The sequence below is a fragment of the Stegostoma tigrinum genome, chromosome 11 (assembly GCF_030684315.1).
Source record: "Stegostoma tigrinum isolate sSteTig4 chromosome 11, sSteTig4.hap1, whole genome shotgun sequence".
In the NCBI taxonomy this organism is placed as follows: Eukaryota; Metazoa; Chordata; class Chondrichthyes; order Orectolobiformes; family Stegostomatidae; genus Stegostoma; species Stegostoma tigrinum.
Window position 1 is genome coordinate 63900821 of NC_081364.1, and position 20283 is coordinate 63921103.

General features: G+C 38.8%; 1 protein-coding gene across 6 annotated transcripts in view; it reads right to left on the minus strand.

Annotated features, from left to right (window-relative positions):
- The window catches only part of dock3 (dedicator of cytokinesis 3), a 1242443-nt gene that overhangs the window by 546095 nt on the left and 676065 nt on the right, over positions 1 to 20283 (minus strand). For 5 of the 6 annotated variants that reach the window (XM_059649506.1, XM_059649505.1, XM_059649507.1 and 2 more), the window contains one exon: positions 14712 to 14860. The exons of the other annotated variant lie outside the window; for it this stretch is intronic. In XM_059649506.1, coding sequence (XP_059505489.1) covers positions 14712 to 14860 — 149 coding nt within the window. The remainder of the gene's footprint in view (positions 1 to 14711; positions 14861 to 20283) is intronic. 6 annotated transcript variants of the gene reach the window in all.

The following is a 20283-nucleotide window of genomic DNA, read 5'->3' on the forward strand; positions in this document are numbered from 1 at the left end:
GGGATGAGGTTCGAAGGTAGGAAACGGACGTGCGGCTTGAGGTGGGAGGAGGGCATAGGTGAGAGGAAGAACAGGTTAGGGAGGTGGGGACGAGCTGGGCTGGTTTTGGGATTCAGTCAGGGGAGGGGAGATTTTGAAGCTTGTGAAATCCACATTGATACCATTGGGCTATAGGGGTCCCAAGCAGAATATGATTGCTGTTCCCGCAGCCTTCGGGTGGCATCGTTGTGGCACTGCAGGAGGGCCAGGATGGACATGTCGTCTAAAGAATGCGAGGGGGAGTTGAAATGGTTCGCGACTGGGAGGTACAGTTATCAATGACACGATGCTCATTAACACTCCTGTATCACATCTTAAAACTCCAGCCAATTAGTTTATCACCATTTCAAAAAAATCCATAATGGCTTTTCTTAATGAACATACATTTGTCCATGTGAATACTAATTCTCTGATGAATTATTGTTTCTCGTTGTTTTCCCAACACCAAAGTCAAACCAAAAAGTAAGACTGAAAAATTATAGCCATTGTGTCTTCAATTTCCACTTTCATTCCCTTCAATTAATAACTTTGCAGCAAAGCTTCTGCAGAATAGTATCCATTTTATATTAAGTTTGGAAGTGATTTTTTAAGTTTTAGTATATTAAATCTAAATGAAATAAACACTTGGGTACAAGAGACAAGTTATCTAATGGATTGAATGAAAATAACTAGGTTTCCCAATCATGCATGTGGTGTGACTGGTTAGGCCAGCATTTATTTCCCACTCCAAATTGTTCTCAAAAAGGTGATGGTGAATGCATTCTTGGAACGCTGCAGTCTTTGGGGTGTAAACACATACACAATGCCGTCAGGAAGGAAGTTTTATGATCTAGATCCAGTGACAACAAAGGGACAGTAATATAATTTAAAGTCAGATGGTGTGTGTCTTGAGGGTAACTTGCAGATGTATTTACTAGGGAGATGACAAAGTGTAGAGCTGGATGAACACAGCCGGCCAAGCAGCATCATAAATGAATAATATAACTAATTCATTAAAAAAATGGCAAACGAATTGCAATACAGGTGGTATGTCAAAGCAGCAACATATTGAAACTCAAGGATCTGCTGTGATCCAAGACAAACAATTTTTTTTCTGAACAAGGGTCTAGGCCCGAAACATCAGCTTTCCTGCTCCTCTGATGCTGCTTGGCCTGCTGTGTTCATCCTGCTCGACACCTTGTTATCTCAGATGTATTTGCTACTCGTGCCTTTCTTGGTGGTAGAGATCACGATTCAAATATATGATGGTAGGTCTCTGTCTGTACTGTAGGCATTCTATGATTCTATATATAGTGGCAAATATTTAAAAGAATGGTACATTATTTATAAAACTAAAGAACTCCCTTCAAGTTATCACCACATAGGAAAAGTGGCAACCCACAGCTAACATAGCATAAAACAGCATATGGCTAAAAGAAGTGATTTATAATTCTACTAAAAAGAATAGTAATCTTAAGGTTTGGAAAACTTTTAGAATAAAACAAAGAATAATGAAGAAATTAGTAAAGAAAGAAAAATTAAAATGACAGAGTAAACGAGTAGGAGACAAGAGGCAGAAACTAGTGAAAGTTAAAGTGAATGTCTTTTAGGCAGCCACAAGGGAAGATCTAATTGTGAAAAGGAAATGACAGACATTAAATGAATACTTTGTAGCCTTCCAGCAGATAATAAGGAAAGCATTGCTCAGAAGAACAGAGGTGTAGAGTATTTGTTATAAATTAGAAAATATTGATATCCAAAGGGACCTAGATGCCTTGTTGATCAGTCACTGAAAACTAGTTTGTAGGTGTAGCACGGTGTTCTGAAGACAGATGGTATGTTAGCCTTTATCACAAGAAGGTTTCAGTACAAAAGTAGTTTTGTTTCAGTTGAATAGAACACTGGTGACACTGTGTCTGAAGTGGACTGCGTCTGTGCAATCCTGGACCCCTTTCCAAAAGATGGTTACATTTTCCATAGGGCAACATAGAAGAGTTCCCCAGATTGATTTCTGGGATGGTGATGCAATCCTATGAGGAAAGATTGACAAGACAGGGTTTGTATTCTCTGGACTTTAGAAGCATAAGAGGCATCTCATAAAATGTACAAAATGTCTAAAAGTAGACAAAGTAAACATAAAAAGAATGTTTTCCTCATCTGTGAAGTTTAGAACTAAGTGACAGAGTCTCAGAATGAAAAGGAAGCCATTTAGGACTGTGATGCAGAGGAATTTCTTAACTTAAGAGTGGTGAATCTTTGAAATTCTCTACCCCTGACAGCTGTGGAAGCTCAGTCATTAAGTCATTCATGACATGAAGGGATATGGAGATAATGTGGGAATATGGTATTAAGGTAGATGATCAGCCATGATTGAGAAGAGATCAGAGATAATGGGAACTGCAGATGCTGGGGAATCAGAGATAACAAAGTATGAAGCTGGATGAACACAGCAGACCAAGCAGCCTTGTGGTCCTAAGATGCTGCTTGGCCTGCTGTGTTCATCCAGCTTCACACTTTGTTATCCATGACTGAGAGAAGTTGGGAAGCCTCAATAGGCTGAATAGCTTGCTCCTGTTCCTATGTTTCAATGTCAAACTTATTTCCATACAATAAGATTACACTAATCCCCAGCATGCTAGTACTAATTGTTACTTTGACCAGAGGAACATTAGAACTGGAGCAGGAATGGGCAATTCAGCCCCTCAAGCCAGCTCTGTTTTCTGATATGAGCTGCTATGGTTGATCGCATCTTGGTCTCATCTCGACTCTCCTGCCTGCATTCCATTGCCCTTCAACCCATAAATGAGAAGTCTGTCTCAGGTCCCAACATCCACCAGACTCCAAGGTAGTGAATTCCACAATTCGTGCCCTTGAGACAAGTAATTTCTTCTCATGTTTTAAATCTGCTACCCCCACCCTAAAAAAAAATTCTCATTCTGGGTTGTTCCAACTAACAAAAACATCCTTTCTACAAATACCCTTGCCAATCATCTTAAATACCTCAATTAGATCTCCTTTCATTCTTCTAAACTCCACAGGCTATTGGCCTAAACTGCTCAATCTCTCTTCAGGAGAGAAACTCATCTCTGGAATCAATATACTGAAACTCCTCTAAGCTACCTCCAATACAATTACATCCCTCCTCAAGTTAGGGGTCTAAAATTGTAAGCAATACTCTAGGTGTGATCTCACAAATATATTGTACAGTTGCAGCAACATTTCCCTATCTTCATAATCCATTCCTTTAGCAATGTCAAAATTTCATTTGTCTTCCATATGATCTGCATAATAGTTTTATGATTCATGCACAAAGACACCCAGATCCCTCAGCACTCTTAAGTCTTCCACCATTCAGGTAATAATTACCTTTTCTATTATCCTGACCAAAATGGATAACCTTACACTTATCAACGTGAAACTTAATTTCCAAAATTTTGGCGCATTCACCTATCCAATTGTGAATGTCTTATTTCTTTATTGAAATTACTTTCATACCTATTTTAATATCAGCAGCAAATTTGGCTGTAGTATTTTTTTTATCCCTGCATCTGAGTCATTAATACAGATTGTAAACAGTTTGGGATCAGAGGCCTAATCCTGTGATACCTCACCAGCCACATCTTGCCAACCAGAAAAAGACCTATTTATCCTGACTCTCTGTTTTCTATCAGTTATCTAACCTTCTAACCAAGCTAACAGATTTACTTATAACCATATGTGATCTTACCTTGTGCATTAGCCTTTGATGCAACATTTTCACATATGCCTTCATAGAATCCATACAGTGTGGAAGCAGGCCATTTGGTCCATCAAGTCTACACCCACCCTCCAAAGAGCACCCAGACACACCCCCCCTACCACATCCCTGTAACCCTGCATTTCCCCATAGCTAACCTACACATCCCTGAACACTACGGGCAATTTAGGACTGCCAATCCATCTAAGCTACACATCTTTGAACTGTGGGAGGAAACCAGGACACCTGGAGGAAACCCACGCAGACACAAGGAGAGTGTGCAAACTCCACACAGACAGTCGCCCAAGGCTGGAATCGAATCCAAGTCCCTGGCCCTGAGAGGTAGCAGTGCTAACCACTGAGCCACTGGGCCACCCTTCTGGAGGCCCATAAATATTACTGAATGATCTGTAGTTTCCTATTTCCTGCCATTTTTAAAAAATTCCTTTACAGGATATGGGCACAGTTGGCTGGGCTAGCATTTATTTCCATCCCTAATTGCACACATCCCCAACTGTAGGGCAACACTTTTCATTGCACCTCAGGACACATGGCAGTAATAAATCAAATCAAATCAGAGTGTAGTTAAAAGTCAGACACACTGCTGTGGGCTTGGAATCACATGTAGGCCAGAACACATTAGAATGTCAAATTTCACATTGTGTTTCTGACAATCAACACTCGTTGCATGGTCATCATTTTTCTTCACAGATGCTGCCAGACCTACTGAATTTTTCCAGCAAGTTCTGTTTTTGTTCTATCATTAGACTGTTAGTTCCAGATTGTTTAAAAAATTGGCTCAGAATTCCATAATCTGCCATGGCAGGATTTGAACCTAGGTCCCGAGAACATTACTGGGGTGTATGGATTAATAGTCTCGCGCTAATACTGCTCAGCCACTGCTCACCTTCCTTTTTGAACTAGAGTATTATATTAGCATTTTTTTCCAAACCACTGGAATATTTCCTGCATCGAGGGAATGTTGCAATATTATAACCAGTAATCCAATACCTCTGCTGCCACTTCCTTTAAGACCCTAGGATGGAGGGCATCAGACTCTGTGGACATGTCTACCTTCAATCCCAATAATTTGCTCAGTACTTCTGCCCTAGTGATGTTGATTGTTCAAAGGTTCCTTTCTATAATCTCTGTGTTACTTGCTTTTATTTGGATGGTACTAGTGTCCTCCGCCATGAAAACTGAAGCAAGATATTGATTTAAAGACTCCGCCATTTCTGTATTATCTTAACTCCCCAGTCTTATCCTCCATGAGAATAACATTCACTTTAGCTATCTTCTTCACTTTTATATACTTATGGGAGCTTCTTACATTTTGTGTTAATTTTCTTTCATTATTTTATCTTTGTTATGGCTTTTTTTTAGTAACCCTTTGTTGACCTTTCAAAGTTTCCTTTGCACTCAAGTGCCTGCTTGGCGAAATTTTTAAATGGGTTAAAACAGCCAATCTATGCAGCTGGTGCAAATGCAATTATCTGGGTGAAATGTGGAATTTCAGAATGTAAATTTGAATTAAACCTTCTTGCCCCCAGCTGTAGTTAACTTAGAATTAGAATTCCAACTGAGTTTGTGCTCCACATGAGGGTTCTCCCATTCCTATGCTCTCTTCCCATCCTGACCCTCTTAGCCCTCAATTTCCCACTCCCTCACCAGCACGTCAAACCTTTTGTGACAAAATACTCTCTGTCTTGCAGACACATACATTTGGGTTTGAGTTTGACAAGAATGAAGTTAGGTTTTAAATTTAGGTAAGGTCAAGAGAAAGCAGAATAACTGTCAATCATCAGAACTGTTTGAATAAAAATATAGGTGGATGTTCAAAAGTGACAGGCTTTACTAAATAAAGGTAAAGTCATCATGATTTATTCATTTGTGGGATGTGCGCATTGTTGGGTGGCCAACATTTCTTGCCCATCTCTAACTGCCCTTGAGAAAGTGGTAGTGAGCTGTGATGTTGAACTGCTGTAGTCTACCCACTGTGGGTTGACCCACCGTGCTGAGGGAGAGAATTCCAGGATTTTGACCCAGCGACAGTGAAGAAACAGCAATATACTTCCAAGTCAGGATGGTGATTGGTTTGCAGGGGAGCTTGAAGATGCTGGTGTTCCCATACATCTGCTGCCCTTGTCCTTCGAGGTAGGAGTGGTTGTGGGTCAGGAAGGTGCTCTCTCAAGATCTTTGGTGACAGGGTAGTTGCCTATCCCATTATACAAGAGACTAGAACTGGGGGATGCAGTTTAAAAATAAGGGTTCTCCCACTTAAGGGGGAGATAAAGAGCACCAGAGAACAGTGAAGATACGTGCACTGGATATTTTTCAGGCAGAGGTGGACTGACTCAAAGTGTATCAAGCATGGCAGGAAGGTAGAGCTGAGGCCATAATGAGATCAATCCTTACTGAATATTGTACTCTTAGTAAATAACAGAACAGATTCAAGGGGCTGAATGTCCTATTTCTGATATGTATGTTAATAAAATGACATGGGCAAAAGACACTTGGGTCAATACCACTTGCAAGCTTTCTGCCACTGCCATTCCACCTCCTAAAAGCCAGGCACCACCCTGAGTTAAAATCCCTTCACTGCTGTTGGGTCAAATTCCTGGAACTGCATCTCCAGCAGCACTGCAGGAATGTGCATAGCACATGGACTGCATTAGTTCAATGATATAGTTCACCACCACTTTCACAACAACAAATAGAGATAGGCAATAAATGATGGACTTGCCAATGATGCCATGTCCAATAGATGCATTTAAAAAAAGGTGAAAAGCATTCACGAAGCTTGTCAGCTCAAAGAAAAATAGGAACTTGGGAACAAAGGAACATGAGTATGTCATTTGACCTTTCAGACCTGTCCACCATTCAACATGACACAGCCTGAACTTTGTCACCTCAGCTCCACGTTCTTGTATGTGCCTGTAAATTCTTTTGACTCCATTGTCTATCAAAACTCTCCCTCACTCAGCCTCCAATAAATTTAAAAACTTGGTCTCCACAACCTGCTAGGAAACAGAATTCCATACTCTAACAATCCTTTACAGAGAAAAAAAACTCAGCATTTCTTCCTAAAAGGGAGAGCTCTCATTTGTCACCTACATCATATGGCTTCAATCTCCACAAAAGAAAATATCCACCATATGGAGTTCCTTCAAGATCTTACAGTTCAGTAAGATCACATTTCATTCTTCTAAACTCCAATGTGTACAGGCCTAAGCTGCTCAACCTTTCCTCATAAGATAAGCCCTTCACCTTAGTAATGAGTTGATGAACTTTCTAAACATGTCACATAAAATGGTGGACTATGAAATATGAAACAATATGACAGTAAACATAAAATAACTTTAAAGTAAATTAGGAACTTAAATCCAGTGGAAGGTAATTCTAGTATCTTAGAAAGAATAATCCTTTTGGCTCATCATGCCACTGCTAGTTCTTTGAAGGAACTGTTAATTTGAATTCCTCATCTCAGCTTTATCCTCGTAACACTACAATTTATACCTCTTCGAGGACATTACCAATTTCCATTTAAAAGCTTTGGCAGAATGCAATTCTACCAGTCTTTTCAAGCAGTACTAAAAAACCTATTGTGTGAAGAAATTTCTCATTTCCTCTCCAGTTCTTTTGTTAATTATTTTAAACCATGACCACTGGTTATGGTTATTAATGTCCTATTTTCTTAATGTAACCCTGAAAGTTTACACAGTGTGACAAAGGTTTTAATACATTACTTTTTGGGAACTTGGATTTTTAAGTAGAGATAAATAGATTTTTGGTTTTCAGTTCTGTGAATGTGATTTTTTTTGTAAAAGGATCAGACAATTTTCTTCTTATGCAATGAGTCAAAATAAAATTCAAGAACTCATGCAGTTTAGGCAAAAGGAGCAGACACGCAATCCTCCAAGCTATCTTGAAGTGTTCATTAATTTGAGATCTTGCAATCTGGGAAAATGAAGGTCAAAGATTAGAAGTAGCCACATTTCTGAACAAAAGATGCATACGAACAGATGTATTCTTTAGCAGCAGAGAACCAGTCAAGTAAACTATGAGAAGTCTTGGGAGCTGTTTTCAAAAGAGGTTAGTTTGGAGAAAAATAGTTGAGAGTTAGTCTGTGTCTATAAGTCTCTGATAGAAAATTACATTTGGTGGATATACAAAAAATAACAATAAGAAACCCTTGCGTTCTTGTCAATTGAGAAAAAAAATCAAGAGTTTAGACAGGAGCGGTATTTCACTGGGATTGAGCTTCAGTTTATTCTGTGTAGTAACTTTTGTTATTTTGTTGAAAGCACATTGGTAGCCTTGTGTAAATATGTCCAGTGACTGACCAACACAGTAAACAAATAGCAGAAGTAAAATTTATAGTTTACCAAGCTAGGCTTCAATCTGGGATCTGACTTGTACAGTATTATCATTAGCTGAGATCACAACAATATTCAAATATATGATATATAAAGTAAAATAAACTACAATATTAAATATTACCTGCCTGAATTAGAGTTCTGACAGGAATCCTTTCAATTTAGAACACTTTTTCCTCTTCCCTCAAGAGAACTAACACTTATTCCCAAAACAATACTTAAAGACTACAGATTCAAATTTGCTTTACCCAGTTATTGTGTGAAATATGAATAACAAACACCAACTGTTTTTGAAAAAAATAGTCTATTTAACAGAAAGTAGCTATTATGCACTTTTGAAAGCTGTCAAATAGGTTTTCAGAACTTTTTTCAGAGTCTTATTTATTTCAAAAAGAAACTTTGTACATGTACAATTAACATTCACTTGTTTCTGTAAGGCAAAACATGTACCATGGACTGGACATTACGTGGGCCTACAGATTTCTTTTCATGGGGAGGGGGGTCATAATTTTGTCTGATGGCTGGTTTGTTTGCATCTATCTCACCCAGATCTCAAGCCCATGACACAGTGCAGGCAGCTGCCAGGGTTGGCAGTTGGAATTTTATAGCCTTCTATGAAATCTTCATTCATTCTTCCAAACTCCAATGGATATAATGCTAACCGATTCAACCCCACCTCATATGTTAGTCCTGCTATCGCAGGATTCAGTCTGGCAAAGAATATGCTCTCCATCTACAGCAAGAACACCTTTTCACTGATAAGGAAACCAAAACTGCAAACAATATTCTCAATATTACCAAGACACTGCATAACCTACTCCTGTACTCTTGCTATGAAGGCCAACACACAATTGCCTTTGTACTGTTTACTGCATTTCCACCCTTTACTATTCCTAGTTACCTAAAAGCAAGCAGGTCTTGTAGGCGAAACAGGTGCTCAGTCTTTTTATATCTTGTATAGTTTGGGGCTTTTCAGACAGATGACTTTTTTTGGAAGGAAACCTCATTGTTTGCGAGGTGAAAACCCCTGTTTTATTTTTTGTTTTAGGGGTAATACATAGACCCAACCTTAGTTACGATTCTTTATAAACATATTGGAAAGTACAATTTATCCCTTCCATTTTTTCAGCTTCTATGAGCAGTGTAAACATGCACTGAGCACGAACTTAAATATAGCACAAAAAAAAACAATGATATTAGCTATCTAGTGAAAATACAAGCAACATTTTAAAAAAATAACAAAATGAAAATATGCTTTTTTTAATACTCATTCAACTCCTTCTTAGTCTTTTCAGGAATAAAAGGCCCAGTATCTGCAAACCTATTGTGTCAATATGGATGCTAGAGAGCTGAAATATAAACAGAAAGTGCCAGAAAAACTCAGCAGGCCTGAAAGCCTCTGTGGAGAAAAAAACAAAATTTTCCTTGGGAAGAGTCATGAGGCTCAAAAGGTAACTGGGCTTTCTCCTATTGAGACCGCTAAAGTAATAAAGTGTAAATGTTGGAATGTTGGAAATGATACTTAAAAACCGAAAATGTTGGATATATTTGGCATCTACATGGCACAAGTCAGGAGTGTGATGGAATACTCTCCACTTGCCTAGATGAGTATAGCCCCAACAACAAACAAGAAGCTTGACACCATCCAGGACAAAGCAGCCCGCTTGATTGGCACTACACCCACAAGCATTCACTCCCTCCCCCACTGAAGCTCAGTCGCAGCAGTGTGTACTATCTACAAGATGCACTGTAGAAATTCAGCAAAAGTCCTCAGACAGCACCCTCCAAACCCAAGACCACTCCCACCTATAAGAACAAGAGCAGCGGATATATGGGAACACCACCTCTAAGATCCCCTCCAAGTCAATGTCCTTTCGCTGTCGCTGGGTCAAAATCCTGGAATTCCCTCCATAATAGCATTGTGGGTCAACCCACAGCAAGAGGACTGCAACGGTTCAAGAAGACAGCTCACCACCACCTTCTCAAATGCAACTAGGGATGGGCAAGAAATGCTGGCCATCCAGCGACGTCCACATCTCACAAAATGAATAGAAAAAAAAAGTTTGGTACCATCTATGGAGGGAGAAAGACTCCTTTCATGAGAATTGTTCTGATTAAAGATTACAAATTTGGAATGTTAACATTATTCTCTCTGCACGGATGCTGATAGTCCTGCCCAGTATGTGGCAAATTTCTGTCTTCAGAAGGGATTATGGCTTTCTGATTTTGGATAGTGAAAGTATTTCAATGTTAAACAAATCCTTTGAAGGTAAGGCACAGAAGATGACTATTGATGCAGGACAGAATGTCTCTACATGTGATTTAAAATCTATATCTTGGATCAGACAATTAAGAATCAACCACAATGCTGTAGGTTTGGAGTCATGTTTAAGCCAGACCTGGATGGCAAATTTCCTTGCCTAAAGCAAAGCAAATGGGTTTGTATGACAATCAATGGTTGTCATTATGCCAACTTCTTTTATTGCAGACTTTTTAACTGAATTTAAATTTTACCACTGACCATGGTGGGTTTGGAACCAACATCCCCAGCCCTGAAGTTCATGATTACGAGTTCAAAAATATTACTATCACACCACTGACTTCTCTAGAAATACAACCGAGAATGGAAGAAGAATGTGAATGCAATTACTTCTCCAATTCACTGCTCACTGACAAAATGGTTGTCAAATTATGTAAATTTCTCTTATTTCTAATAAATTAGCAACTGTAGTGCATCTCAAAATTATGTAAATAGATTGTAATAAATTGTGAACCCATGAACATCAAAACTCTATTACCAATTCCTTACCATTATTTATGGAATCACAGAGGTGTTAAGGAACAAAAAGAGGCCATTTGACTTATTTGCCTGTACTGGCTTTTCAGATGAGCATCATTAACTTATGCCAATATTTTGCTTCTCCCTCATTTCCTTGTACATTATTTTATCAAATAATTTTCCGATGCCTTCTTGAACGTCTCAATTGTACCTGCTTTCACCGCAATTTGAAGCATTGGCACTCCATACTCTGAATCAGTGTCAGCACTCTCTCGCAGAATACTGTGAGGCCTGAATGGAGTGGACATGGAGAAGATATTTCCACTATTAGAAAGGATTAGGGCCCAAGGGTGCAACCTCAGAAAGAAGGGACAACTTTTTATATCTGAGATGAGGAGGAATTTCTTCAAACAGAATTTCATCCACAGTCACTACGGCCTGGGCAGTAGTTCCCTTTTGTACAAACAGTGTTGCAAAGTATTAATTTAACAACTCAGCCATGCCCCGACCTGCAGATGAAAACCCTTTGAGCTGTCTGAGATATTCTTTTTCCTCAGCAATGAAAATACTGCCACTCCTTCTCCTCTGCTTAGTTTACCTAGGAATAGTTAATAGAGATTCTTGCTCTTTCTTGAACTAGGTCTATGCTGGCTGCACAACGTCAGATTTCCACGTGGCAATTTGCACCTGTGGCTCTCCAAACTTATTTACAATACTCCATGCAATCACAAATGCACAATTAGCCTGCTTTTGACTGCATTTCTTTCTTCCTTACTCTGTTTCACCCATTAAATTGCTATTCTTTCTATTAGTGGTAACTGTATCTGTATTTTATGATTCCTTGTATTCTTTTTTACTATCCTCTCTTTGTTTAACTGATTTGGCGGTTTGTAGGAACAGAGGCGGTTTAAAGCCCTCGCAATTGCATGAGGAAATCACCCTGCAAGTAACCCATTCCAGTTCTATCAGGTACATCTCATCTGGCTTGTACAGATGTCATCTTCCCCAGAGCCAGTCACAGTGTCCAATGAATCTAATGCTCTCCCTCCTGCCTGATTTTTCTAGATGTGCATACATCTCCCTATTTCTGTACTCGCTTACACATGGCACTCAGAGCAATCCAGAAATTACTACACTTGAGTTCCTGCTTGCTAATTTTCTACCTAGGTCCCTAAATTCTGATTGTAAGACCACATCCCTCTTCAATAGAATAACAGAATCCCTACAGTACAGAAAAGCCATTGAGCCTTTCAAGTCTGCACTGACACAAAGAGATCCCACCTAGACACCCATCCCCTAACTAAGGAACCCCCTATCACTATTGCTACCCATTTCTTTTAACTGCCTTCCCGTACAGCTGAACTGCTAGCAGTGCCACAAATGTGGCTCTGACTGCACTCCCTTGAGGAATCAGCACCCTCATCAGCTTCTGAATTTAAAAACAGATTTAAGGGTGGGATTGCAGTTTCTGTTGGACTGCCAAGCAGTCACCCTTTCACTCTAGGCCCTTAAGCTGTTTCCATGACCTACTTCTGAACGTGCAAAATATCCAACTGGTCTGGGCAAAAATAAATGGAAATCAGTTGTTGCTTTATTCCTAATACTAAAACTGTTTTCCCAACATATACAAATTACTTAGACATCTGAAACTGGTCCATATGTTTCCAGCATTTAAGTATTCAATTACAGCATGGTAGCTGAGATAAAAGTGAATAAAGTTCCTATAAATGAAGATGGCAAATTTTGCTTTTTATAGATGGCTTTCGCTTATTTCTATTCTACTCCAATTCAACACTGGAAAGGCAGTGACTCTTAATGATTCCTACCAATCTCGACAATGACGCTTACCAATTTTTATAGATGCACCATAGAAAACATCATATCACAGCTCGGGATGACAACTGCTCTGCTCAAGACCGCAGAAATTAGAGAATTGTGAGCACAGACCAATCCACTAAGCAAACCACTTTACTTCCATCGAGTCCATCTATACTTCTCACTGCCTCAGGAAAGCAGCCAACATAATCAAAGACCCCTGTCTGGTTATACTTTCTTCCACCCACTTCCATTGAGCAAGAGATACAAAACTTTGAAAAAACATATCAACATATTCAAGAACAGCTTCTTCATTGCTATTATCAGATTTATTTACAAGCCTATCATATTAGAGTTGATCCATCTCTGCACATTCTCTGTAGCTCTAACATTATATTCTGTATTCGGTTCTATTACCCTGATGTACTGATGTAAGTGTTGTGAAGTTGAGTAGAGTGCTTGTGGATCGGGAGGCAGGAAGTTAGAATTTGGTGTTTGTAAAATGCTAGAGGGGGCAAGCACTGTGTACTCCCTTTAAAAGACTGTGTGCTTTTTCTATGCTTAAAGATTTAAAATGGATGTCTGTGAGCAGCAGCTTGAAAGTTTGTAGGTACACAGAGAGCAGTCAAGTCGAAACATTTGCATCATAAGGCTGTACAGTTGGCAGGCCAAGCAGCAGTAGATTTTATTTTAAGACAACATTCTTTTAAATTTAGGCAATCAATTTAACCAGACACTTAGATACCAAAACCAACTAAATTTAAACCCTGCATCCCAAAACCAGCCCAGCTTGTCACCGCCTCCCTAACCTGTCCTTCCTCCCACCTATCTACTCTTCCCACCTAAAGCCCCACCCCCATCTCCTACCAACCAGCCTCATCCTGCCTCCTTGACCTGTCCGTCCTCCCTGGACTGACCTATCCCCTACCCAACTATACTCAGCTTTACTGGCTCCATCCCCGCCTCTTTGACCTGTCTGTCTCCTCTCCACCTATCTTCTCCTTTGTCCATCTTCTATCCGCCTCCCCCTCTTTCCCTATTTATTTAAGAATCCCCTTCCCCTCCCCCATTTCTCAAGAAGGGTCCAGACCCGAAACGTCAGCTTTCCTGCTCCTCTGATGCTGCTTGGCCTGCTGTGTTCATCCAGCTCGAGACCTTGTTATCTCAGGTGCTCCAGCATCGGCAGCCCCACTATCTACAAATTTAAACATGATAGTTTTGACAACACAGACCAATCCTACTGTAAGAAATATTGACATATCATCAAGGGTATTAAAAAAAAGGACAATTGGGCAAAGCCGTAGAGCTAATTGCCAGCCGTCAGACCTAAAACGTTTCAGCTCTCAAGAGAGAATCGCTGGCTCTCACAGCCTCCTCCATGTCTTAGATGAAGTTCCATCTAAATAACAACTGTACTGATGGCACAACTAGTTAACATTCCTGACAGAAGAATCAACAGAGGAGACATTCCTGACAGAGGAATTGACAGAGAAGGCACATAGCGTTCCAGAAGACACGTAACCTGGCTATAATTTTGAGAGACTAAATCCTATTTTTATTTTATACAAGTGGGACTTACATTTATTGGAACAGCATATCATTAGAAGCTTGCTTTATTCGGGAATAGTTAGTAGTTAGAAGGGGTTTATTCGATTTGTTAATAGTTTACTTAAATTGTTACTTGTTGATTTTAAAGTAAGTTTTGTGGTAAAGTGGGTTACACCACTTTTCACACTCCTTTTACAGATTAAAGAGTGAGGCGCTCTAATTTGGGTATTTCGGTTTTAGTTCTCAGAGGGTGGAGGGGCATCAACCTCTGCATTATAACAAAAGGTATGATTTGTCTGAACAGCACACAAAACAATCCTTTTCATTGTATCTGGGTACATATGACAATCAAATCAAAGGACAAAAAGTGTATAATTATCATAAACAGTCAGCATACATGAAATACTAATAATAAACAAAATTCCCTAGATTAACTTACTCATTGCCCCAGTCCAGGCGGACTGTAATATGTCTTTTGACATCACGGAGTTGGTCTTGAGTCAGGTGACCAGATAGAAGCTGCCTCCGCAAATCAATCAGCTCATTCATTACATGGCGCAGTTTGTAAAATAAATCCACCTTGTGTTTCTGCAGAAGGAAATAGATAGAGGCTATTTAAACAGAAATGTTTCAATTTACAAAGAAATTATCTGCTTATCTTTATCCTGCATATTTGGCAGTATATCTCCTGACCACAAGCCAGCTACATTTCTACAATGCTTGCCACTGTAATGGAGGGAGGGAAAGAATTCAATTTCCACATTGTTTTTTATCGTTCAGAGTGTATTAAGGCATTTTTTCCTAAAACTCAAGTACAACCATCAAGTACTCCTGTATATCAATGGTAGTGCATTAACACAAGTTTATATTTCTCTATTTTCCATTAGTATCTCTGAAAACTCTTCTGCAGCATTCCTTTTCACATTGGTATTAATGCTATCATTCCCCAAATAGCTATGTTATGACATATTTGTTTCTGGAATCAGATTCATTTTTCTAAGACAGTATGGTCCCAAGTATAACGACATTAACTTTGTTGGCATAACTGGAACAAAGTCGAAGGCAAACTGTGAAAGGAAACATACATTTGCCCATAATAATCAATAAAAGTAAGTGTTTCCAAACTTGATTACCAACAAGCTCTTAAAACTCATCAGGTTGGAGACACAGCATAAAAAGAGTGACTGGTCGAACATGCTGACAGTTTTGTACAGCAGTGAATTGAATGTTTACTGCCAGATTTAATACCTACACTCTACAGAACCCAAAGGCTTCACTTATGAGGCTTGCCATATGAATAATTAAGGTTTTCTTGGCCAGTTTTTCTGATACAGTCTTTGTTTAAATGGATTCGTAAAATATTTAATGAAATGGAGGGTACCTAGTTTATTTAAGTAGAAATTTTTCAAGGCTTATGTTCCAGTTGTTGTTTTGAATTTGAGAAAATCCAAGGCACAGAAATTAGCGTCACTGGCAACCATTTTGCAATTCTGTTAAAGTATGCAATGTGTCATATTACAATACAGCAGATTGTTAAATACTTCTGTTCAAGACAAGGAAGGGGGATAAATCTGGGAACATAGAACTCATGTTGTGAGCTATAACTCAGGAGCATTTGACCATGGATTAATATAGTTTTTAAGTACAGCTTTCTTAAAGTCAAGTAGATTTAACAATTTTAATGTATTTTGAAGCAGTGACTAGTTGGATAGATAGTTAACTAACTAGTGTACAGAAAAAAATGTAAATGGGTTTTTACAAAGTATTTTATGTGTTGATGAAAGTGGTTTATCAGAAAAATTCACCAGGAGAAAACATTATAGTGTTGATGGGAAGTAGATTAATAGGCAGAAAATACTGAATTTGGATAAATGGGTGTTGTTAGGACAAAAGCAGGATTAAAAGTGGTGGGCTCAAATCATCAGCAACTTTGGATGTGTATGGGGAGGGGAGGACACAATCTCAAACTTTGACAAGGTACAAATAGAGACTCGTCAAACTGACAGGCTTAGGAGGTTTAGAAGACGATATTGGTGAAGTTTAGGAGACAAACAGGACAAAGGCATCAGCAGATTTGGAGATGAAATTTAAAGTGAATAAGCGACAGGTTTAACACGCTAAAGCAATACAGGCAATTCAGAAAAGATTGAGGAGACTGATTCATAGCTTGAAAGGATTGTGTTAGAAAGAAAGGATAAGCACGTCATGCCTTTACTCATTGATGTTTAGAAGAATGAGAGATGTTTTCATTTAAATATACAGGATTCTAAGTAAGTTTGACACGGTAAACACTAAGATGATGTGTTTCCCTTCTGGGTATCTAGTACAAGGGGGCACAGTTTACTTAGCTGTACCTTGGACCTTTTATGAACATCAAGAGGAGCAGCATCAGTAACATCAACAAGACGTAAACAAGATGAAGGGATGGGAGCTGGGTATATGGGTGTGCCAGGAAAATAGTGCACCCGAGACCTTAGTTACAGCAGGATCAAAAATACATTCCCTTAAAGAGATTTAAGGATTCGTAAGGAGACAGAGAAATGACAGAAAAGGAAGCTGAAGTAGAGTGGATAAATTGGCATGAAACAGGTTACGTAGAGAGAAATTAAGAAAAAACAGGATTAGATTAAAAGATAGAACAGAAAAACAAACAAAAACACAGAAATTAAATGTGATATTTTCACAATTTCCTAACAAACCAATATAGGAATAAAAAAATTTTCAGTTTCCACTGTTTCCATTATGGGTCACAGGTGCTGTAGTAAGAATTGTCACTTTATTAAGAAGATTTAATGGGTGATAAATTTGCAAACCTTGCAAGTTTCAAAAATATCACGAAAATCATGGATGAGACATAAACTACTTATTACAATAAACTGACGAGAAAGTTCCAGAGAATCACAATCCACAGCATAGCTCTTAATTTCCTGAACAGGTTCACTGATTTATGCATTAAAATTGCATCTGTTATTAATATTCTAGTATTTCTAAAGTAAGGTTTGGCCATTAAAGTCAAAAAGAGTCAACCAGTAATTGTTTTGTTGTATTTTTCAAAGCATCAATAATACTGAATTGATGATTCAAGTTGAAACGGTCAACAGCAGTACTAACAATTAGTGAAGCAGAAAACAAATGCTGTCTCTGTTTACAATCAACATGGATTAGTCCAAGTGGTGCAGTGAAGCATAATTGACTTGTTGTGTACATCAGTGGGTTGAAGCTTCAACAAACCATTTCATGAGTAAATACAAAAAAAAACTTCACCACAGATGTTGAAGATTGGGGTCCCTTTAAAGCTGAAAAACTTAGTCTTTATTGTGCAGCATGAAATCTCATTTAACTGCATGTTACAGAAGTAACTAGCTTTCTAAATTTTTAGCTTACGAAAGCAAAAGGAAAGCTTGCATGAATTACTCGGGTCATACAGCTGCATTGAACTTGCATATTTATGCACTACATGTACTTTATTATCGATGTATTGTTTGGGAAAATCAGTTTTCATTCTTAGTTAGAATGGTAAATTAGCCCTCAGCTGAACATAGGAAAAGGGTCAATGATCATCAGGGCATCATGAGTAGCTGCCCATGGTCATTAGCCAAAAGAATTCTGACAGTTGATTGAAAAGCATAGATTACCAGGCCCCTAAATAAGATATATTAACAGGGATTGGTGGAAAGTGAGTGCGAGAACAAGACAGTCCAGGAGAATGAGCTTTCTGGGAGAAGACCAGGAGTTCAATAGAAAAACAAAGTCTGTCACCACCAAAGACTACAAAATTTCAGAGATAAACACCTCTCTACTTCAAAACTTGCGTTCACTTCTTTTCTTCATTCTACAGAATGCCTTAACGGCTAGTAATGTGTTCTTATCTGTGAGAGACTGTAAATTTTCTTCCTTTCTTCAATTAGATAATTCATCATATCTAAACTGCTGCTATTTCAACTCAATAAATTATCTGAAAATGGCTTACCATTGATCAGCTGCATAAATTAGGTAACTGTGATTACAAACCCCAAAATTTAATGCAGATAAATACAAGGAGAAAATAAATTATAGTAAGTAGGCCAGTCGGTCATTCGAGCTTTCTATGACATGCTATAATATCATGAATGTTTACAGCCTCAGATCCAATTTCATGTCTGTCCCCTATTAATTGATTCCCTTGGAAATCAAAAGTCTCTCCACTTCAGTTTTGAATATATTATAGGACCCAGTCACTGCAGATCTCTGGGGTAGTGAATTCCAAAGATTCCTCATCTTCATCTTAATTCCAGATCCCTCATGAGGGGAAACATCCTTTCAGTGACTTTTGATTTAAGCCCATTCAGAATCTTTAATATTTCAAAAAGAAATTTCTCATTCTTCTATATTCCACTGAGAGACCTAGTCACTGTTTCCTCATAAGACAACCCCACAACCCCTCAAGAGTTAACCTGGTATACCTTCACTAAACTGCTTCCAATGCAAGTACGTACTCTTTAAGTAAGGAGACCAAAACTGTTTCCAGTACTTTAGGTGCGGTCTCATCAATACATGTGTCTCCATGCAAGAGCTCCCACGTTGTATCTGCCTTCCATATACTCGCTGCACATGTATGTTCGCATTTTGTACTCACTTTGGTGAAGACCCAAACTTTTTTATACTGGGGTATTCTGCACTCTCTCTTTATTGAAATAATATTCAGTCACTTTTTTTATCTCAGCAAATTGGACAAACTCATATTTTCCCACAGTGAAAACTATCTGCCATACTCTTGCCCGCTAAACCCATCAAGGATCCTTAAATTTGCAAATTCTTTTGAGTGGAATATTGGAAGATGTTAAACTACTTGGATAAATTCTGGTCAGTTAGACCATCTGCCGATTACAAAAAAAAAGTGACTTTTGGAAAACAGCCAAAGAAAGCTTTTTGACGATAAAAGGTAGCATTTCTTTAATCGCTGGAAAACCTGGTTGTGAAAAACCATGGGGCTCTGTATAATTGGCTGCTGAGCAACCCTTATTTGTCTTAGTTTCTGTTTCAAAAATCTAGGGAGTCAGAAGGAGAAAACCTCCAAAACTTGTAGTAAAGGCAAGTCTCTCTTTCCTGAAATTCTCTCTTGATTGCTATGCTTGAGAATCTAATAATTTTGCAACATTTCAGTACTTTGTCTACCTTGCAAATTCTAAAATGCTTATCTGTGACTACTTTCCAAGACCCTGGAACCAGATTTCCATCTGAACTGAACCTTGCCTGCACTACGTTCCATCAGTCCACAGTTGTCAACAATTTGATCTAATCAAGAAACATCTCTTTATTCATCATGGGATGAGGGCATCACTGGCTAGGCAGCATTTACTGCCCATTCCTAATTGCCAACCACACTTCTGTGGGTTTGGAGTCACATGTAGGCCAGACCAGGTGAGAATGGCAGATTTCCTTCATGGAACACAGAAAATATTAACAATTTCTATTCGCCCACATGTTAACCTTAGACCACGGGCATTTCTCAGAAATGACATCAGAATCAGGAAACATATTAGCCTTTTTTTCAGAATGCTCTGAATAGTTGGTCTTGATGGGACATTGCACAAAAATAAAATGCATTCTTCCAATAGCACAAGGATTATCACACCTAGTAGGAGTAAATTACTTCAGATGCTGGAATCTATACTGAAAACAACGAATGCTGGAAATCACAGTGGGTCAGACAGCATCCACGGAGAGAAGGGAAGCTAATGATTCAAGTCTAAATGACTATTCATCAGAACTGACGTGAAGTGTGGAGGGGCAGCATTTATGCAATAGGAGGGTGATGGTGGTGGTGGGAGGGGGGTGGTGTTGGAGTGTTGGGGGGCAAAAGGAAGTTGATTGTTCAAATTAAATGATCGGAATGTGAGAACAGTAGAACAATGTTCTGTTTAACTACCAGACTAGAAAGAACACACAATCCCACAGAGGAAGAGGAGAGAGGGTGACAGAGAATATAACAAGCAGAACTAAAAGAAAGGGAAGGAACGGGTTCACAATAC